The 20,397-nt window shown below is 42.5% G+C and overlaps 1 protein-coding gene across 1 annotated transcript in view; it reads right to left on the minus strand.

Moving 5' to 3' along the window:
- TM6SF1 (transmembrane 6 superfamily member 1) overlaps positions 1-20,397 on the minus strand; it is a 32,282-nt gene that overhangs the window by 3,673 nt on the left and 8,212 nt on the right. Inside the window, exons 4-9 of the mRNA XM_054041640.1 lie at positions 18,219-18,322; positions 17,040-17,122; positions 15,516-15,637; positions 10,081-10,185; positions 7,148-7,240; positions 5,520-5,639 (exon numbers count right to left, since the gene is read on the minus strand). Of these exons, the coding sequence (XP_053897615.1) occupies positions 5,520-5,639; positions 7,148-7,240; positions 10,081-10,185; positions 15,516-15,637; positions 17,040-17,122; positions 18,219-18,322 (627 nt within the window). The remainder of the gene's footprint in view (positions 1-5,519; positions 5,640-7,147; positions 7,241-10,080; positions 10,186-15,515; positions 15,638-17,039; positions 17,123-18,218; positions 18,323-20,397) is intronic.

The following is a 20,397-nucleotide window of genomic DNA, read 5'->3' on the forward strand; positions in this document are numbered from 1 at the left end:
CTGCAGACCTATTACGAATGCTGCTTGGAGAGTGTCTCTGTCTTGGTGTTTGTATTGTTCTGCAGCCAACAAAGCAGTCTGAGACAGAAAAAGAGGGCTGGGCTGGGCTGGGCTGGGCTGGACAAGGGGAAGGGGCAGGTCTCCCACCATCCTGGGCCTGATCTAAAGCCAACTAAAATAAGTGAAACACTGTCACTGATTTCCAAAGGGGTTGCATCAGGCTCTTTGAGCTCTGTGAGGCCAAGGAAAGTCAGCGGGGAAAGACTGGAGATATGTGGCAACCAAGTGAACCCTTCTGAGCACCCTTTGTTCTCATTTAGGTAAGAGCCTGAAGCAGTGGGGGTTGAGCAGGCCAGGTTTTTCTATGTCTCAGTGAGCTAGACAGGCTGAGGCAGGAAGGAGGATGTGGCCTGGCCTGGCCTGGCCTCTAGACTCCTCAGCTGGGCCTGGTTAGCAACCGGTAGAGAAACTTCCTGCAGCTCAGATCTGGGGAGGGAGAATTACTTGGGCTATGTCTGTATGGGTGGGGAGGGGAACTGTTTTGCTGCAGCACAGAAGTTGAACCTTTCATCACTTGACATGTAAGTCCTGTCTTCAGTTTCTCATATAGATAACTGTTTTAGTAAAGTCTTAGAAGATAACTACAGTCTTTGTAAAATCAAGGCTCCTAAAGTGCTACTCTTGTGAATGTTAAGTAGCATCACAGGATCAGTGACCCCAGAAGGTCATAACCCATATTTGGAGTCTGAGGGCCATTACATAACTTTTAAAATGACAGGTTTCTGAGAAAGATGTCTCCTCTCCCATGCTAATAGCTAGGCCCTTTCAGAAGTCCCCCCCCCCCCTTTTTTTTTTTTAAATGCAGGAGACACTATTCTGAGATTTACATTTGCAGAAACACATACATTGCAAAAGGACAGAAATAAAAAAGTCTCCTACTTAGTAGCAGTGTGTGAGCTCTCACCAGGGAGATTCCCATGGGATAAAATGCTTTGGCTTGCAATCTTTAGTTTTCTACTTGGGGGGGGGAGGGGGGGAATGAGGGGCTCTTTGTCCATAACAGAACACAAACCATAAGTTTTAATTAATAATTACAGGTGTTTTCAATTTAGCAAATACAATTCTTGAAATAGTCACTTGTATTAAAAAGACCAAAAAAGATGGAAGATGACATGCCTTTCTGCCCCCTCCCCCCAACTTCCTTTAAAAGACAACCTGTCTCCCTCATTTTCTTCCTGAGTAACATGTATGGGCACTAGACTAAATCAAAGTAATTGCTTTTAGTTGGACAATGATTTGAGTTCACTCTGCAGTGCACTAAACCATTTAGAGGAAATGCCTTTGTGTATTGGCAATTGCAAACAACTGCTTAAATGCTGAGCAAGCTAGTACATGTGTTCTCGTTCTTGGGAAGGAAAGGAAGAGTTTGGGAGCTATGCTACAATGTGTATCACTTTTGACAAATGGTTTAAGCTACTGCTATCAATCAGCAGAATTTTTGCTCGGGTCCCAGATTTATTTAAAAGACTAAAAAGGAAATCTGTAAGTCTCAGTTCTGGGTTGCAAGTGGCTTTCCCTCTTCTGTCTCCATTTATAAATCAGTAGCGTCCTTTGGCCAGACCACAAGTGAGATTAAACAATGTTTTTCAGACTTCAGCAAGAAAATGTTGCACATGACTTAATAACACAGATACATACAGAAGTTATATTTGCTGTTAGAAACATATGGTGAGAAAAGTTTTCAGTCTGATGTCTGCACATGTTGGCGAAGTTTATGGAGCTATGATAGTAAGACACAACATGTGTTTTGACTTTTGATTTCGTTTTCCTCATGGTAAATAAGGTTTGAAGAAGTTGTTTCTTCCCCAAGAATGGGTGAAACCTGAGTAATCTGTTAAAAGATCCACATCCACGTTACTGATACGCTTTTGCTAGATGTGTTGACACTGGCTTCCCTATATTAACTTGCTTGTGGTTTTTGATGTTATGTTTTATCTAATGCAGTCACTGTGCCAATTCAAGCATATAACATCAATTCTGATATCTTTTGATTCTCTGGTTCTTTCCATTTACAAATCTTGCTAAATTCCAATCTGATATATGAGTTACGATATACGTGGCTGTCATATATCTCTGGGAATAAGCAGGAAGAACTCGAAATGCTAGTAAATAAACACAACTATGATATAGTTGGCATCACAGAGACCTGGTGGGATAATATGCATGACTGGAATATTGGTATAGAAGGGTACAGCTTGCTCAGGAAGGACAGGCAGGGGAAAAAGGGAGGAGGTGTTTAATATATAATTTTTATATATTAAAAATGTACACACCTGGACTGAGGTTGAGATGGAAATAGGAGACAGACTTGTTGAAAGTCTCTGGGTAAGGATAAAAGGGGTAAAAAACAAGGATGATGTCATGGTAGGGGTCTACTACAGACCACCTAACCAGGACAGGGGCGGCAGGCTTGTATAATTTTTGATGGTGCCCAGAACAGATTCAAGTCCCGCCCTCTCGCCTAAGGCGCTGGGAGGCAGTTTGGGTGTGGGAGGGGGCTTGGGGTGCAGACTCTGTGACAGAGTTTGGGTGCTAGGTGCAGGCTCTGGGCTGGGGCAGGGGGTTGGGGTGTAGGAGGGGGTGTGGACTTTGGGAGGGAGTTTGGATGCAGGACAGGTTTGGGGTGCAGGCTCTGTGAGAGACTTTGGGTGTGGGAAGGGTGCAGGTTCTGGGAGGGAGTTTGGGTGTGGGAGGGGGTTTGGGGTGCAGGCTCTGGGAGAGAGTTTGGGTGTGGAAGGGGTGCGGACTCTGGGAGGGAGTTGAGGATGCTGGGTGCAGGAGAGGGTTTGGGTGCTGGGTGCGAGTTCTGGGCTGGGACAGAGGGCTGGAGTGTGGGAGGGGGTGCGTGGCATGGCACTGGGCCGGGGATGAGGAGTTTGGGGTATAGCAGGCAGGCTGCCCCAGGGCTGGGGCGGGAGCAGAGAGGAGAACTCCCCCCAGCCCTATCCCCGATGGTAGAGATTCCAGAATACTAGAAAAGGGCAAATATAGTGCCAAGCTATAAAAAGGGAAATGAGGACAACCCGGGGAATTACAGACCAGTCAGTTTAACTTCTGTACCCGGAAAAATAATGGAGCAAATAATTAAGCAATCAATTTGCAAACATCTAGATGATAATAAGGTGATAAGTAACAGTCAGTGTGGATTTGTCAAGAACAAATCATGTCAAACTAACCTGATAGCTTTCTTTGACATGGTAACAAGCTTTGTGGATAGGGGGGAAGTGGTAGATGTGGTGTAACTTGACTTTAGTAAAGCTTTTGATACTGTCTCGCATGACCTTCTCATAAACAAACTAGGGAAATGCAACCTAGGTGGAGGTACTGAAGGGGGTGTAAAACTGGTTAGAAAACCGTTCCCAGAAAGTGGTTCACAGTCATGCTGGAAGGACATACGAGTGGGGTCCTGCAGGGATCGGTTCTGGGTCTGGTTCTGTTCAATATCTTCATCAATGATTTAGATAATGGCTTACAGAGTACAATTATAAAGTTTGCAGATGATAGCAAGCTGGGAGGGGTTGCAAGTGCTTTGGAGGGTAGGATTAAAATTCAAAATGATCTGGACAAACTGGAGTAATGGTCTGAAGCAGGGGTTGGCAACGTTTGGCATGCGGCTTGGCAGGGTAAGCACCCTGGCGGGCCGGGCCAGTTTTATTTACCTGCTGACGTGGCAGGTTCGGCCGATCGCGGCTCCCACTGGCCGCGGTTCGCCGTCCTGGGCCAATGGGGGCGGCGAGAAGTGGCGCGGGTGAGCGATGTGCTGGCCGCAGCTTCTCGCCACCCCCATTGGCCCGGGACGGAGAACCGCGGCCAGTGGGGGCCGCGATCGGCCGAACCTGCCGCGTCAGTAGGTAAATAAAACTGGCCCGACCCGCCAGAGTGCTTACCCTGCCGAGCCACGTGCCGAACGTTGCCGACCCCTGGTCTAAAGTAAATAGGATGAAATTCAATAAGGACAAATGCAAAGTACTCCATTTAGGAAGGAACAATCAGTTGGCTGCTTAGGGAGGAGTACTGGGGGGTCATAGTGGACCACAAGCTAAATATGAGTCAACAGTGTAATGCTGTTGCAAAAAAAAGAGAACACATTTCAGGAAGGATGTGGACAAATTGGAGAGAGTCCAGAGAAGAGCAACAAAAATGATTAAAGGTCTAGAAAACATGACTGATGAGCACGGCTGGATTAACACGGAGGCTTTAGGGGCTGCAGCCCAGGGCTCTGGGCTAAGGGGGGCTCCGGCACAGCAGGGCCTAGGCAGGTAATCTTGGACTGTATACTAACTGCTTGTAGTTGAGACAAAGTCTTACTACTCTGTTGCTAAAGACAATTCTTATCACCATATTAGGTAGTTAAATTGTGTTGTAATCTGCACATATAATAATATATAAGCATGTATAATCTAAACATGTAATCACAGATATTCATCTGTGGCCCAGATGCACCAGGCCATTCAAGAATCTCAATTAGCCCAACAGCATGACATTTATCTTTGTATACTTTTGTATCTCACACTATCCTTGAGTTATTGTTACAGCTTCACACCCAAATGTTCTGCCTCCTCTAAATGTTTAGGGGTCCTTCATTTTGCCACATATAGAGCAAATCAATTAGATGTGTCATATTAGACTTTCTATAAATGTCCTGTCTCAAATGGTAAATAGCTCCATACGTGCACTCTAGGCCAGGTCAATTTACGTGTGTGGAATTTTTTGTTTTTTGGTAAATTATTTTGTCTTACTGTTTGTGTCACCAGTGTCCATGAATTATTACTGCACATCATTATATAGGTCATTATTTAATCATAACTGTTTATTTAACAAAATCAGGATGGAATGAGTTGTGCAAGTGTGGGGCCTTGGAAAGAACATGAAATTTTGGAGATGAACGTGAATATATGTTAGAAATGACACTGGAAGCTCCCCTGTGCTGTAGAAGTAGCTGTAATGCTAAGAAAATAACCGATATTGTCCACCGTGCGACTAACAGCTATTCTTACCAATGAGACTCTTTTTAAACCATCCACTTGACCAAAACATTGAGTGGCTCAATGACAGTATTTAACTGTCTTTTTAAAAAGTGGGTAGATGCTATGGCTTAACACCCCCACCCCATGCTACCCCAAATATTTGATTTCTTTTGGGAAATGCACAGCATTTAATAAGGCTTAAATAATACAAACAAGCCAGATAAAAATATGCAGCTAAAGAAAAAACTGTCTTCCAAGGCAATGATGTAACATCTGAGACGCATGTATTGAGCCTGATTCTCCACTCCCTGATGGTGGTTTTATGCTTGTGTAATTGTAGAAGTCAACTGAATTACTTTGGCATAAAACCAGCATAAGGTTGTGGATTGGGGGTGAATTGGATCTCCTTACCTATATGATATTTCTCTAGTTACAGCATTATGAACTAGAAATTCACCAATGAACATTTTTACAAAGAAATAACTATAATACCTGGGCTAGTCCTCCAGCATGTATAAGGGTTAAGTCAGGCATCCAAGAACAACCAGGCACCAATAGGCCATACAGTGCGATCGTATAATAAGGCACAGAGTAGAACATATATATCAGCATCTGCATTTTAAACAAAAACATTAGCTGTTTTGTGTTTTCAGAGAGAGGTCTATTTAGGAATCAGCCAATTGCTGACTGAGAAATTGGAATATTCCAAGATTATGCTCTCCAGGGATGTTTGCAAATGATGAAAGATATCCCTGTAGATGAACAGAATACTCCACATAGATTCTCCAAATAATGAAATCATAATACTCCAGAACCCCACCACTTTCCAGAGTGAAGTTTCTTCGTTCAACTTGTTGCCAGAATGTATTTCTCACAGAAAAGGTCAATTCTTCATTTGAGGTTTACTATTTGGTTGCCTCCCTGTAAATGACACTATGCATCTCAATGTTTGTCATTTTTTAAAAAAAGAAATATTGTGGGTATTAAGAACCCTCAGGTCAACCCTCGTGCGATGCTCAAGTAAACAGGCTTGGCAAAGGATGCTGTGTGGTTTTACAGGAAAGAGGAATGTGTCAGTGGTGATACAGAAGATAAATGGTAAATATAGGGCTAGATTTCCTATCTACACCACCCTTTGACCTGTTGAGGATGCTATTACACTAGGGCGGGGTGGCCAACCTGAGCCTGAGAAGGAGCCAGAATTTACTAATGTACATTGTCAAAGAGCCACAGTAATACGTCAGCAGCCCCCCGAGCAGCTTCCCCCACCCACTCCCAGTGTCTCCCACTCATCAGCAGCGCCGCCAATCAGCACCTCCCTCTCGCTCCCCGCACCTCCCAATCAGCTGTTTCGTGGTGTGCAGGAGGCTCTGGGGGGGAGGAGCAAGGTCATGGCAGGCTCAGGGGAGGGAGCAGGAAGGGGTGGTGTGGAGGAAGGGCCTGTGGCAGAGCCAGGGGTTGAGCAGTGAGCACCCCCAGCACATTGGAAAGTTGGCGCCTGTAGCTCCAGCTCCGGAGTCGGTGCCTATACAAGGAGCCGCATATTAACTTCTGAAGAGCCGCATGTGGCTCTGGAGCCACAGGTTGGCCACCCCTGTACTAGGGGAATCCTCATTTGGTGCCTTAAAAGCAACTTTAAGTCCACTCTGCACACCCAGAGCAGCACAAAGGGGACTAAAGAGGGGCTAAGGATCTGGCCTGGGGAATATATGAAAAGGAGGCTGGGTAGTCAAGTGATAAAATATGTAACCCATCACTGCTAGGTCCCCAATCTGAATCCAACCCAGCTCAATGATAAACAAATGTTATCTTGTCATGGCTGTTCAGAGGTAGGGTGACCAGATAGCAACTGTGAAAAAACGGGACAGAGACTGGGGGGTAATAGGTGCCTATATAAGAAAAAGTCCCAAAAAATGGGACTGTCCCTTTAAAACTAGGACATCTGGTCACCCTATTCAGAGGCCTATGTGAAATGCATGATGGTCTCAGTCTCACTCCCAGTGGACAGATGCCACATCACAGTTAGCACCCTCATTGGTAGGCCCAGTGAAACCTATGGCTTCATATTTGTGCCTGTTCACCCATCATTTTATAACATCCCATACTCAATAGTTCTTTACCTGAAGTTTAGGATAAGCAGCAGGATCCTTGATATAGGGCTCGTGAAGTTGAATATATAACCGGCAGAGTTCAGCAGGGCAATCCAAAGCAATCTACAGAGATGTTAAACATCGCATGTGATGAAAGAAGTCACTCTAAAACAAATTAACCTGACCCTTGCTATTGTGGGCTCTACAACTGTGCTCGCTGTTGCCATACAGGCGGCTTGCTTACAGGCCAGAAGGGACTGGATCCTTTGCCAAGGTGATCCAGGGGGAGGGATAGCTCAGTGGTTTGAGCATTGGCCTGCTAAACCCAGGGTTGGGAGTTCGATGCTTGAGGGGGCCACTTAGGGATCTGGGGCAAAATCAGTACTTGGTCCTGCTAGTGAAGGCAGAGGGCTGGACTCAATGGCCTTTCAGGGTCCCTTCCAGCTCTAGGAGATAGGATATCTCCATTTAAAAAAAAAAAAAAAAATCCACTTGGTCACCACTATCGAGATGGGCTGACATCAGTTCTGAAATGTAGTCTTCCCTTTGCCTGCCTCACAGGTCCCTTGAACAGTTCATAGAGCAAGACTATAATATCTAACTGTTATATACCATTTTTCATCAATAGATCTCAAAGGCACTTTATAAAGGAAGGTGAGCAGATGAGAAAACTGGGACACAGAGGGGTAATGACTTACCCAAGGTCACCCAGCAGATCAATGACCGAGGCTAGAATAGAACGTAGGTCTTCTGAGTCCTAGTTTAGTGCTCTAGCTACTAGGCCAACATTAGCAGTCTTAGTTTTTCACTGGAAAGTAATTAAGCTAGTATACCAGGTATGTGTGGTCCACACTGTGATAAATGTATAACATTCTTTTATTTGTGCTGACAACTAATAGCTTTGACCCAATCCATAATGCCTAATGGAAATTCACCCAATAGTAGAAAAATCAGGTAAGCATATACTGTAGAGTTTATATAGGGATTTAAACAAGAGTTGTGCTGCAATAAGGTAATAGTGGAGAATGATGCGAACTCCAAAACCAGCTACTATAAAAAAATGTAATGAGGAAAAAAGAGATTGTTGGATGTTTATCTCCTGTAAAGAATAAACTTGCCAATAAACTCCATGGTGATCCAATTACTATGTCAAGGAACTGAATTCATGATAACAAGCAATGACTACAAAGTACGCAATACTTTTCTAAAATGATTCATCAGTTTCAACAGCAGCTTAATAAGAGCTTTCCCACGAGGCATTGCTGGTGTCTAAATTACTGACAAGGTCCAGCTGGGTGTATTGCAGCAGCCAACTGCACTGGCATTTGTAAGTCTGGGTTTGGGAAGAATACAAAGATTCCCACTGTACATGCCAATGGCACATCTTGGAGAGGGAGAAACATCTGAGAAACAGGGGTATGTTTGTACTAAGGAACCACAGTTTATTGGCCAATAACATATTGCCACAATTACTGGAGCTTAACAGAAAGCTGTTCATTCCATCCATGGTTGAGAAAACGATGTCACTGAAACAGTTCCTACAATGGGAGAGGAACTGGGTAGTGAAATGGGATAGGAAAAGAAGCTCAGAAAAAATGAGGAAATGGCATTGCAGCCTGTAGCTGGGTGCTTGGGCAAGAGATTACACTATGAAAAATGTGTCATCTCTTTCCACATTGCTTTGATTTTTTCAGTTAGCCAGCACCAACAGTACTAGGGAGTGCCCTGAGCTGCAACAAATGAAGATGCCAGTAACAAGACAGAAGTAAACAAAAATTAAAAGATTTCTGAAGGCAAATTTTCTCAGAAATATGACTAGAGAACAAAAATAAAGCAGTAATACAAGCCAGCAGAACTACAAAAGAGTGACATGCACTAAGTAGAACAAATTGCTGCTAAAGTTACTTCTGATCACCTGATATATGAATTAAGGTCTAGACAGGGTCAGCTCTACCAAATATGCAGACCGGGCAGTTGTCTTGGGCACCAAAATGTTTAGTGATTGTTTACTCAGTGATGTGCAATTTCCATTTTGCCTAAGGCAGCAAATACTTCAAAGCTGACACTGGGGGTAGGTTTACCACTGCTCCAAGAAGCAAGTATTTTAAATTCTGTGTGACTCCCTCTGAAATTTCAAAGCTATCAAATGTGCTATAAATCCATAGATAAAGTTAATTTAAAATTGATAGGCAAGAATGAGACATTTTCAATTTCAGGAGACTTGGGATAAACCCAACATAGGTCTCAGATAAAAAGATTCTACTCTCTCACTCATAATGCAAGCTGCATGTTTTTCTATGTGAGTTTAGTTACGTGTCTATGTTTTAGAAAGACATGAATGTAGATATAATTTAGCTTGTGTGCATCCATGCTATAGACCACCAAAAAAACAACGAATGACATGCGTTTTAGGTCATTGTAAGCCACACTTGGGCTATCATTACTGTGTTGCTCTTTGGGGGTCATATAGCTAGTCCCTTTCAGAAAACCAATTTCACACCATGCAAACGGAGAGGCAAAGCTACAGTAATTACAATAATGCCACATGCAGTGCTGTAGCTGTGTTGGCCCCAGGATATTACAGAGATAAGGTGGGTGAGGTAATATCTTTAATTGGACCAATTTCTGTTGGTTAGAGAGAAGAGCTTACAGAAGAGCTCTGTGTAAGCTCTAAAGCTTATCTCTTTCACCAACAGAAGTTGGTCCAATAAAAGGTATTACCTCATCCATCTTGTCTCTCTAATAATGCCAAAGACACTTCATTTCTCCTTCATATTCTTAGGGCCCAGTCCTGCTCCCAGTGAGAAGTTTTCCATTTACTTGGGAGCTGACTGGGCCCTTGGTTTGCATATAGTACATATGTTTTCTCACACACAAAAAATCTTCCTTTTGAAAAGCAACAGATGTAAAAGCTTTGGGACTAAAACTCAGAGATCCCAGGTTGTTATTGCCCTTACACTTACCATGCCCCTAAATATGCAAAACCCAGTTGCAAGGATGAGATATATAGCCAGCATTAGATCTAGTGGTCTTCTCAGGAGTCCTTTCTTCTGGACTTTCTGAACCACCTACAATACAATATAGGGTTAAGAGTAGATCATAAATTCTACATTAAATGTATTTAATTTCAAATCTGTCCCTAAAGAAAGTTAAGGTGGTGAAACACCCTGATAGGAGCCAATGGGACAACATCTGCTCTCAGCTACTGTAATGTAAACGCAGAATCACTCTATTGATTTGAGTGTATAAGCGGGAGCAGCAGCATTTCTGTATATAATGATGTAACAATGTTACAATGATATAACAGAAAGCAGAATCAGGCCCCTACCATTCAAAGTTAAAGCTAACCCCCACTTTAAGATTCTCTAATGGTCCACCTGAGTGAGGATCAGTATCAATCTTCATGTTGAATGGCTTATGTTTCATCAGTCAGTGACACTTTACATGGTCATTTACACAAAAATAATAAAATGGCTTCCTCATATCCACACTAGTTGCTCCACTGAGTATTTTACAAATGCCCATTTTATTTCTAAAAACCATAGTGCATACCCATTTACGTGGGCTCATAAGAAAATGTATTATATAATCATAAATACATATCCAATATTTACTTATCAAGTGGCTGACCAAGAGAGGAAGGATGGCCCAGTGGCTAAAGTGGTAGCCTAGGACACTGGAGACCCAGTTTCATTTCCCTATTCTGACACAGACTTCCTATGAGATGCTGGGCAAGTTGCTTTGTTATCGTAAGCCTCTGTTCTCTTGCTGTAAAGCTGAGATGATCCCTCCCTCAGAGGAATGTTGTGGGGGTAAATATATGAGGCATGCTGATGTAAATGGAAAAAATGGTTTGGGGCAATTGCGAGAGCTCACTCACTGCAAAGTTTTCACTCAAACCTTCATTCCAGGATGCATTTTTTTTTTCACCATTATGCACTCTTGCCCAACATACAAACTAGATGCAATCTCCTTGCAATTGAGCGAACAAGTCATCTTCTTCATTTAAAAGCACTGCATTTATATGACTCACTCATTTCCACTTCCCTTTTGAATGATAATCCATGCATTGATAGGCACACAACAAAAAGACCTCCTACAAAACGGATTTCCTTATTATATATTATTGCATTACTGTCTCAAAATATGTTGTACAATGACATAATTATAAATATTCATGTTCAAATGACAGACCAGAAGAAAGTATTTTCCAGGCAAAACTCCTAAGCAAGGACTACAGAATTTGGCTCATAGTTTAACAAAAATTAAAAACACTTCCTATATGTAGGGCCGTTTACTTCACAAAATTGTTAAAACGAGTAAATTTTCAGAAACAGATCTCTGAGGCAGTTCTGCTGTGTCCTCTTCTTGCTTCCTCATGTTAGATCAATAGGTAGGCTCATGTGAGTAAGACAAGTATGATTTAGACGTGTGTTACACTATAACAGTGTTTCCCAAACCTGGGACACCGCTTGTGTAGGGAAAGCCCCTGGCGGGCCGGGCCAGTTTGTTTACCTGCTGCGTCCGCAGGTCCGGCCGATCGCGGCTCCCACTGGCCGCAGTTTGCTTCCAGCAGCTCCCATTGGCCTGGAGCAGCGATGCGGTCCGAGAGACATACTGGCCGCCGCGTCCAGCAGCTCTCATTTGCCTGGAGCAGCGAACCGCGGCCAGTGGGAGCCGCGATCGGCTGGACCTGCGGACGCGGCAGGTAAACAAACCGGCCCGGCCCGCCAGGGGCTTTCCCTACACAAGCGGCGTTCCAAGTTTGGGAAACACTGCTCTATAATATTTAAGGTATTATATATATATATATATATATATATATATATATATATATATATATATATATATATTAATGGGAAAAACAAGAGAGTAATGTTACAAATACTTTTAAGATGGAACTATAAAAGAATAATTGTAAAGTCAATGGATTGTTTCCATTTTACTACTGCATGAAGGCTGAACTTTAAATGTATATGTTACACCTTTTTCTAAAAGGAGACAGTAACCTGACATACATATTTATGAGTGACACGAAACCACAGCCCTGTGTAATATACAGATCAGTTAGAATGATTAGCCAGGGTGACAATGAGGACAAACCTACCCAATAGAACTTGTCTGTTAAGTTTCTATAGGGATACTGAGAACTCATGCCTTTTCTGTACAGTATGTATATATTTACATAAAGGCAATGCAATGTAAAGCTCTAAAGAAAGTAGAAAGATAGGCCAACACATTGTGCAAAGGCTTAGTGCTGGACTGAAATACCTTGTCTACTGAGTTATTGTGCCCATCTCTCTCTTTTTAATACAGCAAAGTCATACCAATGTACCCTGACATGAATTAAATGCAACAACAGCTCCTGTCAGGTCAAAGTTGATCCACTGCTGGCTTCCCTTCTGCTGAAAACAACAAACCAACTCCTCACAAGTCTTGCTGGCGCTGCTGTTTTGTATGTCAGAAGAAAGTCTGCAGGTGCAATTAGAATTTTCTCTCAATTCCCTAATCCATGCTGAGTGCCTCGTTTGGGGCACCTCCCAGGCTCAGGCTCTAAGAGCTCAGAACAATCTACTAGTGTCAACAGGCTGAATGCAACAAAACCGGTCCCACCAGAATTCATGTGCAAAGCTGAATTTATGCTTTGCCCCCCATCTCATTAACTTTTCCTGAACTTAAATTACTTGAGACTGTTCCCTGAGTTACTAGTACATTTATAGACCTATCCACCAAGCCCTGTAAATACCATATTACAGCTCAGTTTGATTCTAAACTGTGGCATAACGCCCCCGTGCCTCTATGCTTTGAAAACAACTGAAGCTTGTCTGTTATCCAAGTGTATGTATTTAACTGGTTTGTAGTAAGTCTATAACAATGAATGGCTTACGCGACACTATATAAATTGATTCCAGTAATGTTTTAATGTAAGTACTTTGTATATATTTGTACATTTTTAAGAACTATTATGCCATTTGTTTCCTAACTCCCTTATTGTCTCTGAATAATGCTAGTTCAAAAATTAAAATTGGATTTTCAAGCTGATTGTAAATATTTAAAAGATCTGCTGAAAAGGGGCCAAATCCTTGTAGGATTTAGTATGGTTAATTGTTAATTAAACAAATCAGTATTAATAACACACAACTATTTTCTGAAAACTAGATTACATTTATGATTGCCTAAAATATTACAATTGGTTTTATTTCATTTTCTACAGAATTTTAAAGTACACAGTTACTAAACATAAGTATGTGTGCTAGGTTCTCAACTATTCTTGTCTTCTACAGATCATAAATTAGCTATGAAGATGTAGTTCTATTTTCCCACAGGAAAGGCAATTTCATGAAAAAAATCTAAAGCATGGATGAAAAGATTCTATATTTAGAATTACACTGAGGACTTACTATGACCTTCAGAGAATAGAAACTAAAAGGCTCAATTTTTACATACAAAAGAGCTGTTCAGTAAAACCTGAAATTAAAAAAAGTGTTTAGAACACCTGCTTTCCATGCATTTGCCTTTTTTGAACAAAATTTTTTAAAAGTTAAGCTTGATTGAAACATGCATTAATGTGACACATTAAATCTGGTTAACAAAGTAGTAGTGATTAGGAATCTCATAAACATAAGAAGCTTGGTCATGCTTCTGCAAATGAGCTACCATATTTTAGCTATAGGCAGCAATTTCTGTACAGTTCTTGGGGCTAGGAGGGCAAATCGAAACCTTTATCCATCTCTACGCAAACACCATATTCACCTCACTAATACATGTTGTTACATAAGAAGCAACCATCAACATGACCAAACAGCGCTTTGACTCTCTCCCATTTTTATGCCTTTCATTAGATTTCTGAGGGTTCTGTTTACATATTACTCAAATCCTCTCTACACTTTCAGTTTGGAAGATTCACTGAGCTTTCCCCTATCTGGCTTCCATGGAAATGAATCCTAATTTATAAGGCAAAAGCTATTCAGAAGTGCCTCTTGGGACTCAGATTTAGGAGTCATACCTGCCTCACTGCCCCCCAAAATCCTTTACTACAATAGAACCATTATTGATGTGTCTTTCACAAGCTTCTTGAAAATCTTCCAGTGCATCTTCTTCAACTATTGCGTCCTGCAAGATCACCTGTACACAGAGAGCCTGTTAGATTTCTGAATGTTCAGGGGTAGGACCTGTCTCCTATTATCCATATATATGGTGCCTACCATAAAATGGACCTGTCTGAGGCCTCAGGATGCTTTTGTAATACAAATACTATTAATACATTATATGTTGACGCTCAGAATGGGTTTGGAATGTGCTCTGGCAGTAAGCCTGGCTCCCTCTAGCCACAAATAGCTAAACATCATGTCATTCTTTGCTCTACTTTTCAGATAACCTTTTTTCTCAATGCATGAAATTGTGCATAAACAAATGTTGCATATTGTGGCTGCCCAACTAATCCTATTGTTGCCCAATTACAGAGTTCTAGGGAAAAGGTCTAGCTAGTTTGTGAGTAGATACCATTCCTGCAGATGAAGATGATTGTAAAAATGAGCTTTGAATAGGTATAAGGTGGGTAACACAAAATCACTTCCTTACTACCTAACATGATAATATATCTCAGCTATAAAACGCAATAGCAAGCAATGCAAAGATTTTAAAAAGCAAGCAGGTGTTCAATTATATGAAATCTCACAATATCTACATAATATCTGTAGTTATATAGCACTTATATCTTAGTATCATAAGGAGCTTTATAAAGCTGGGGAAGTATCACTATCCATGTTTTATAGATAGGGAAACTGGGGCACTGGGACTATAAAGGTCATACATTGAGGCCAATCAATGTTACAAACTTACGTCAGTAAAACTATGTAAAAAAAATCCATACCCCTGAGTGATACAGTTATACCTACCTAAACCCTCGTGTGGCCAGCACTATGTCAGCAGGAGGGCTTCTCCTATTGACATAGCTATTGTCTCTTGCAGAGGTGGATTAACTATCCTGACAGGACGTGCTCTCCCGTCAGTGAAGTAGCACCTTCACTGAAGCACTACCATGCACCACTGCCGCGTTTTAAGCATAGATCTGCCCTGAGTAAATGGTAGTCAGGAACAGAATATACACATCCTCACCCCTAGTCCTTCACTCTAACCACCTAATCAACTTGCTTCCCTCTGCACTCCACAATTAAACTAACTAAAATATTATCTTATATGAAGAATGCAGCAGGGATGTTTTTGTCGTGCCTGCATGATCCTCCATCAATCTCCATTACAAACATAATAAATCATTACAGTGCACTCCACTAAAACTCTGCAGGAATAATGAGCACATTTTTAGTTTTTTTAATGCTATTAGTACAGTAGTTTACTACAGTAACATTACTACAGTAGTTTAATACAGTAACATTACCTTGACGGGAGTATTGTAAGTCACTGAAGGATGATTATAGATTCTGAACCCAGCCCATATAGGAAGACAAATATATGGTACATTTAAGAAAGAAGCAGGACACATTCTTGCTCCATATTTACCTATTAAAAGAAATAATCATAAAACATGTGAAGAAATAGTATACTAACTCTATATGGAAAAAATTACAGCATATCTGATGGAGCATCCACACCAAACAGCTACAATAATGCTGGATGTAAAAAGCTTTTTAAATGCTGGCAACCCAGCATACAAATCTGATGGAAAAGCCTGTGCTGGAAATGGAAGAGTCACACACAAGCAGGTAACAACTAGATACAGTATGGTGTGTTGTTTCAAAGATGAGATTTTCTGTTTGTGACAGCCAGCTGCCTCAGCCACTGACCTCTTTTCTGCATACCCACAGGGATGGAAGAGCTCCGAACGCTGTTAATACAACCTGCTCTAGATAAAGGCATCTTCCACAAAAGAAAAACTGACACTTTAAATCTGATATTATGCTCTGATTACTAAATCTTGGTTTCTAATGCAGGGCAGTGACAATGCTTGGAAAAAGGGTCACAACAAAAAAAAACCCAAAAATTCTGGCCCAGATCCTCAGCTGCTATAAATCAGGCTAGACTGTGCTTTTTATATCAGCTGAGGATCTGGTCAAAATCAGTGTCAGAGAGGACTCCCTGAAAATCAGAGATCTTGAGCTTGTATAGGAGAGAGGTGAAGAGCTTCTGTGTGGACTCATCAGGCTGAACCATGAATGCTCCATCCTAGCTATAAATACCTGGGCTGAGATTTTCAAAACCAACTAATGGTTGTAAACACATTAACATTAATTTATGGCAGTAGTGTGTCTAACCTCCCTCTCCCCCCTTCATCTTTGAAAAATCATAATGTTAGGCTTTTTGCCAGAAGGAAATCATTTATTTATGTAAGAAAAGTTTAAAGCACTTCAAGTTAACAACTGCATGACATAAACATGATTTAATAACAACTTCTCAAGCCCCAGCAGCTGTAAATTCATTTGTCCAAAAGTGCCTTTGGATGCCTTTTGCCTGACCCTTGACATCTGTACTGTAAAGCAACAAGTGCGCTTTATGCTAATCCGTAAATGAACAATTTTTAAACACTAATAACAAACAGATATAGTTGTTTTCTCATATCCCAAAATAAACCACATTAAGTCAATGAGAACCTTTTATTGACTTGTGTGCTTTGGATCAGGGCCTTATTGCCGATAGCAAAATAAGATGATAAACTTTTTCTTGTCGGCATGGAATGGTAAATCCACACACTTCCCAAAGTAAAAATATCCTTGGTATCTAGTTAACTGATCTGTTTATATTCCTGAAGTCCCTCCAAAGTTATATTAAAGTAAGGAGCAATATACTATATTTTGGTTATGAGACCAGGTAGCCTTATTTTTTATTAACCACGTATAGGAAGTAGAAAACAAAACAATTTTCATGCTTCACATGGGAAAGTTGGTTATATGAATTATCTCCTTACCCACAATAGTTCCAGGCATAAAGACAATAATGCTCATGACAATGGATCCTAACCAATATAGGCCAATGGTTCTGTAACTTTCTCTGAAAAAGAAATAATTGATTTAATGCACTATCCCTAGAACACTACTGTCAAAAACTGCCCTGAGAGATTATACTGATTTCTGCTGGTAGCATCTTAAGAGAGAAGGCTGAGATCCTCAAAGGTATTTAGGTGCCTAACACCCTTTGAAGATCTGGGCCTAATGTGGTGGTGAATGGTGGACACAGAGGAGTGATAGAAACAAACCTATGGGGGGAAACTCTGCATTTTTGTGTATAAACAAGGTAATTATATGAGCAATATGGGATTGTATGTTTAATTCCCTGTTTTGTGGGAGGTGTTACTCATAGAAGGGCTGAGTGGGCACCTGTTGCACAAGGCTTTGAAAATAATTTGCTTTAATGCTTGTGTTACCAGAAGGTTGATGTTTCAAAACAGTATATTTTGAAATATTTTCCCCTGCAATGTGCATTTAAATAATTATTTTCTTTAACTCTTTCCACAAGAGTAAGCAACATAAGACTCCTATATTCCAGAAATTATTACTACCTCTTTATCTACACAGTACTTCCAGGTAGAAATGAAAGAAAGAAGACCATGTAGTCTTGACCAAGACACTGTTTTGCTCTCTTGAAATAATGATACCATGGAGTCTGAACATGCATTCTCTTTAGGATTTCCACTTTCTGGTTAGCTAATATAAATTGTACAAATGCTCTGTGTTTTGCTCTGTACAGTAAATCTTCCAGATAAAAGTCATGGTAAAATTTTTGTTCTGCTGTCTACATCAAGTTCAGCAATAATTAATAAAACCAACACCATCAACAAAACACTCATTAACCAAACTAATTAACTGTGTTCATTTTGAATTATAGTGCAAAGGCGAGAGAACCCAGGTTCTTTATTGGCTCCCCCTTGTGCATCTGAAACAAGAGGCCAAATCCAGTTGTGATCTAACTCTGCAGAGAGTAATGGAATTTCAGTAGGGCTTAATTTGGCCCAAGGAATTTACACAGCACAGTTTAAAAAACTCAAACATCTAAACATTGCAAAACCACAGGAAATGAATTTCCTTTGTGGCTTATACAGGGGTGTGGAAAGCTAAACAAATGGTACACAAACATCAGACTGACTTACTCCCAGGAAATAGCTGCCACCATTAAGAGATACATCAGATAATGCACAGAGCCATCCCAATAGCAGATCACATGGCCATAAGCAGTGTTCAGATGAGGTTCGCCCTAAAGAAAATGGATTTTAAAACAGAGCAATGGCAAAGGAGATTCAATAACCTTAGAAGTGTATTAAGAATAGCAGGTAAACAGGCTGGAGTAAAGTGACTGGTGTTCATTCAGTCTAGGGATCCATTTTTCCTGGCTGTCAACTCTCATGTTAGCCTTTTTCCAGTCATCCGGGACCTCACCCGATCGCCATGAGTTTTCAAAGATAATGGCCAATGGCTCTGCAATCACATCCACCAACTCCTTTAGCACCCTCGGATGCAGTGCATCCGGCCCCATGGACTTGTGCACGTCCAGCTTTTCTAAACAGTCCTGAACCACTTCTTTTTCCACAGAGGGCTGATCACCTCCTCCCCATACTGTGCAGCCCAGTGCAGTAGTCTGGGAGCTGACCTTGTTCGTGAAGACAGAGGAAAAAAAGCATTAAGTACCTTAGCTTTTTCCACATCCTCTGTCACTAGGTTGCCTCCCCCATTCAGTAAGGGTCCCGCACTTTCCCTGACCTTCTTCTTCTTGCTAGCATACCTGTAGAAATCCTTCTTGTTACTCTTAACATCCCTTGCTAGCTGCAACTCCAAGTGTGATTTGGCCTTCCTGATTTCACTCCTGCATGCCTGAGCAATATTTGTCCCTCCCTGGTCATTTGTCCAATCTTCCACTTCTTGTAAGCTTCTTTTTTGTGTTTAAGATAAGCAAGGATTTCACTGTTAAGACAGGCTGATTGCCTGCCATATTTACTATTCTTTCTACACATTGGGATGATTTGTTCCTGCAATCTCAATAAGGATTCTTTAAAATACAGCCAGCTCTCCTGGACGCCTTTAAAAAAGGGAAGAAGGAGGATCTGGGAAACTACAGGCCAGTCAGCCTCACCTCAGTCCCTGGAAAAATCATGAAGCAGGTCCTCAAGGAATCAATTCTGAAGCACTTTGAGGAGAGGAAAGTGATCAGGAACAGTCAGCAGGGATTCACCAAGGGCAAGTCATGCCTAACTAACTTAATTGCCTTCTATGATGAGATAAGTGGCTCTGTGGATGAGGGGAAAGCAGTGGATGTGTTATTCCTTGACTTTAGCAAAGTTTTTGATGATGTCTCCCACAGTATTCTTGCCAGCAAGTTAAAGAAGTATGGGCTGGATGAATGGACTATAAGGTGGATAGAAAACTGGCTAGATCATCAGGCTCAACGGGTAGTGATCAATGGCTCCATGTCTAGTTGGCAGCCGGTATCAAGTGGAGTGCCCCAAGGGTCGGTCCTGGGGCCGGTTTTATTCAATATCTTCATTAATGATCTGGAGCAGAGATGGGAAAACTATGGCCCGTGGGTCACATCCAGCCTGCGGGACCGTCCTGCCTGGTCCCTGAGCTCCTGACCCCGGAGGCTAGCCCCCGGCCTCTCCCCTGCTGTTCCCCCTCCCCCGCAGCCTGAGCTCACTTGCTCCGCCGCCAGCGCAATGCTCTGGGCGGCGGGGCTGTGAGCTCCTGGGGCAGCGCAGCTGCAGAGCCGGGCCTGTCCCAGTGCTCTGAGCTGTGTGGTAGTGGTTGTGGGGGCAGTGGCGGTGGCATGGCCCAGCTCCAGGAGGCTGGTGCGGCTGTAGCACTGCCAGCCACTCGTGCTCCAGGCAATGCGGTAAGGGGGCAGGGAGCAGGGGGGGTTGGATAGAGGGCAGGGGAGTTCGGGGTGGTGGTCAGGGGGCGGGGGTGTGGATAGGGTCGGGGTGGGGGAAATAGGGGGTTGAATGGGGGCAGGAGTCCCCGGAGGCTAGTCAGGAAGGAGGGGGGTTTGGATGGTGTGGCGGGGGGCAGTCAGGATCAGGTGTTCCTGGGGCAATCAGGGGACAGGGAGCAGGGGCAGGTGGATGGGGTAGGGGTCCCGGGGGGCCATCAGGAATGAGACCAGGGGTTGGATGGGGCGGCAGGAGGCAGTCAGGGGCGGGAGTCCGGGGGCGCTCAGGGGACAGGGAGTGGGGGTGTGTGGATGGGGCAGGGGTCCTGGGGGGGGCGTCTGGGAACAGGGGGGGTTGGATGGGGCAGGAGTCCTGGGGGGGGGGGGGCAGATAGCAGGTGGGGGCCGGG

Source organism: Malaclemys terrapin, chromosome 10 (assembly GCF_027887155.1).
Source record: "Malaclemys terrapin pileata isolate rMalTer1 chromosome 10, rMalTer1.hap1, whole genome shotgun sequence".
NCBI lineage: Eukaryota > Metazoa > Chordata > Testudines > Emydidae > Malaclemys > Malaclemys terrapin.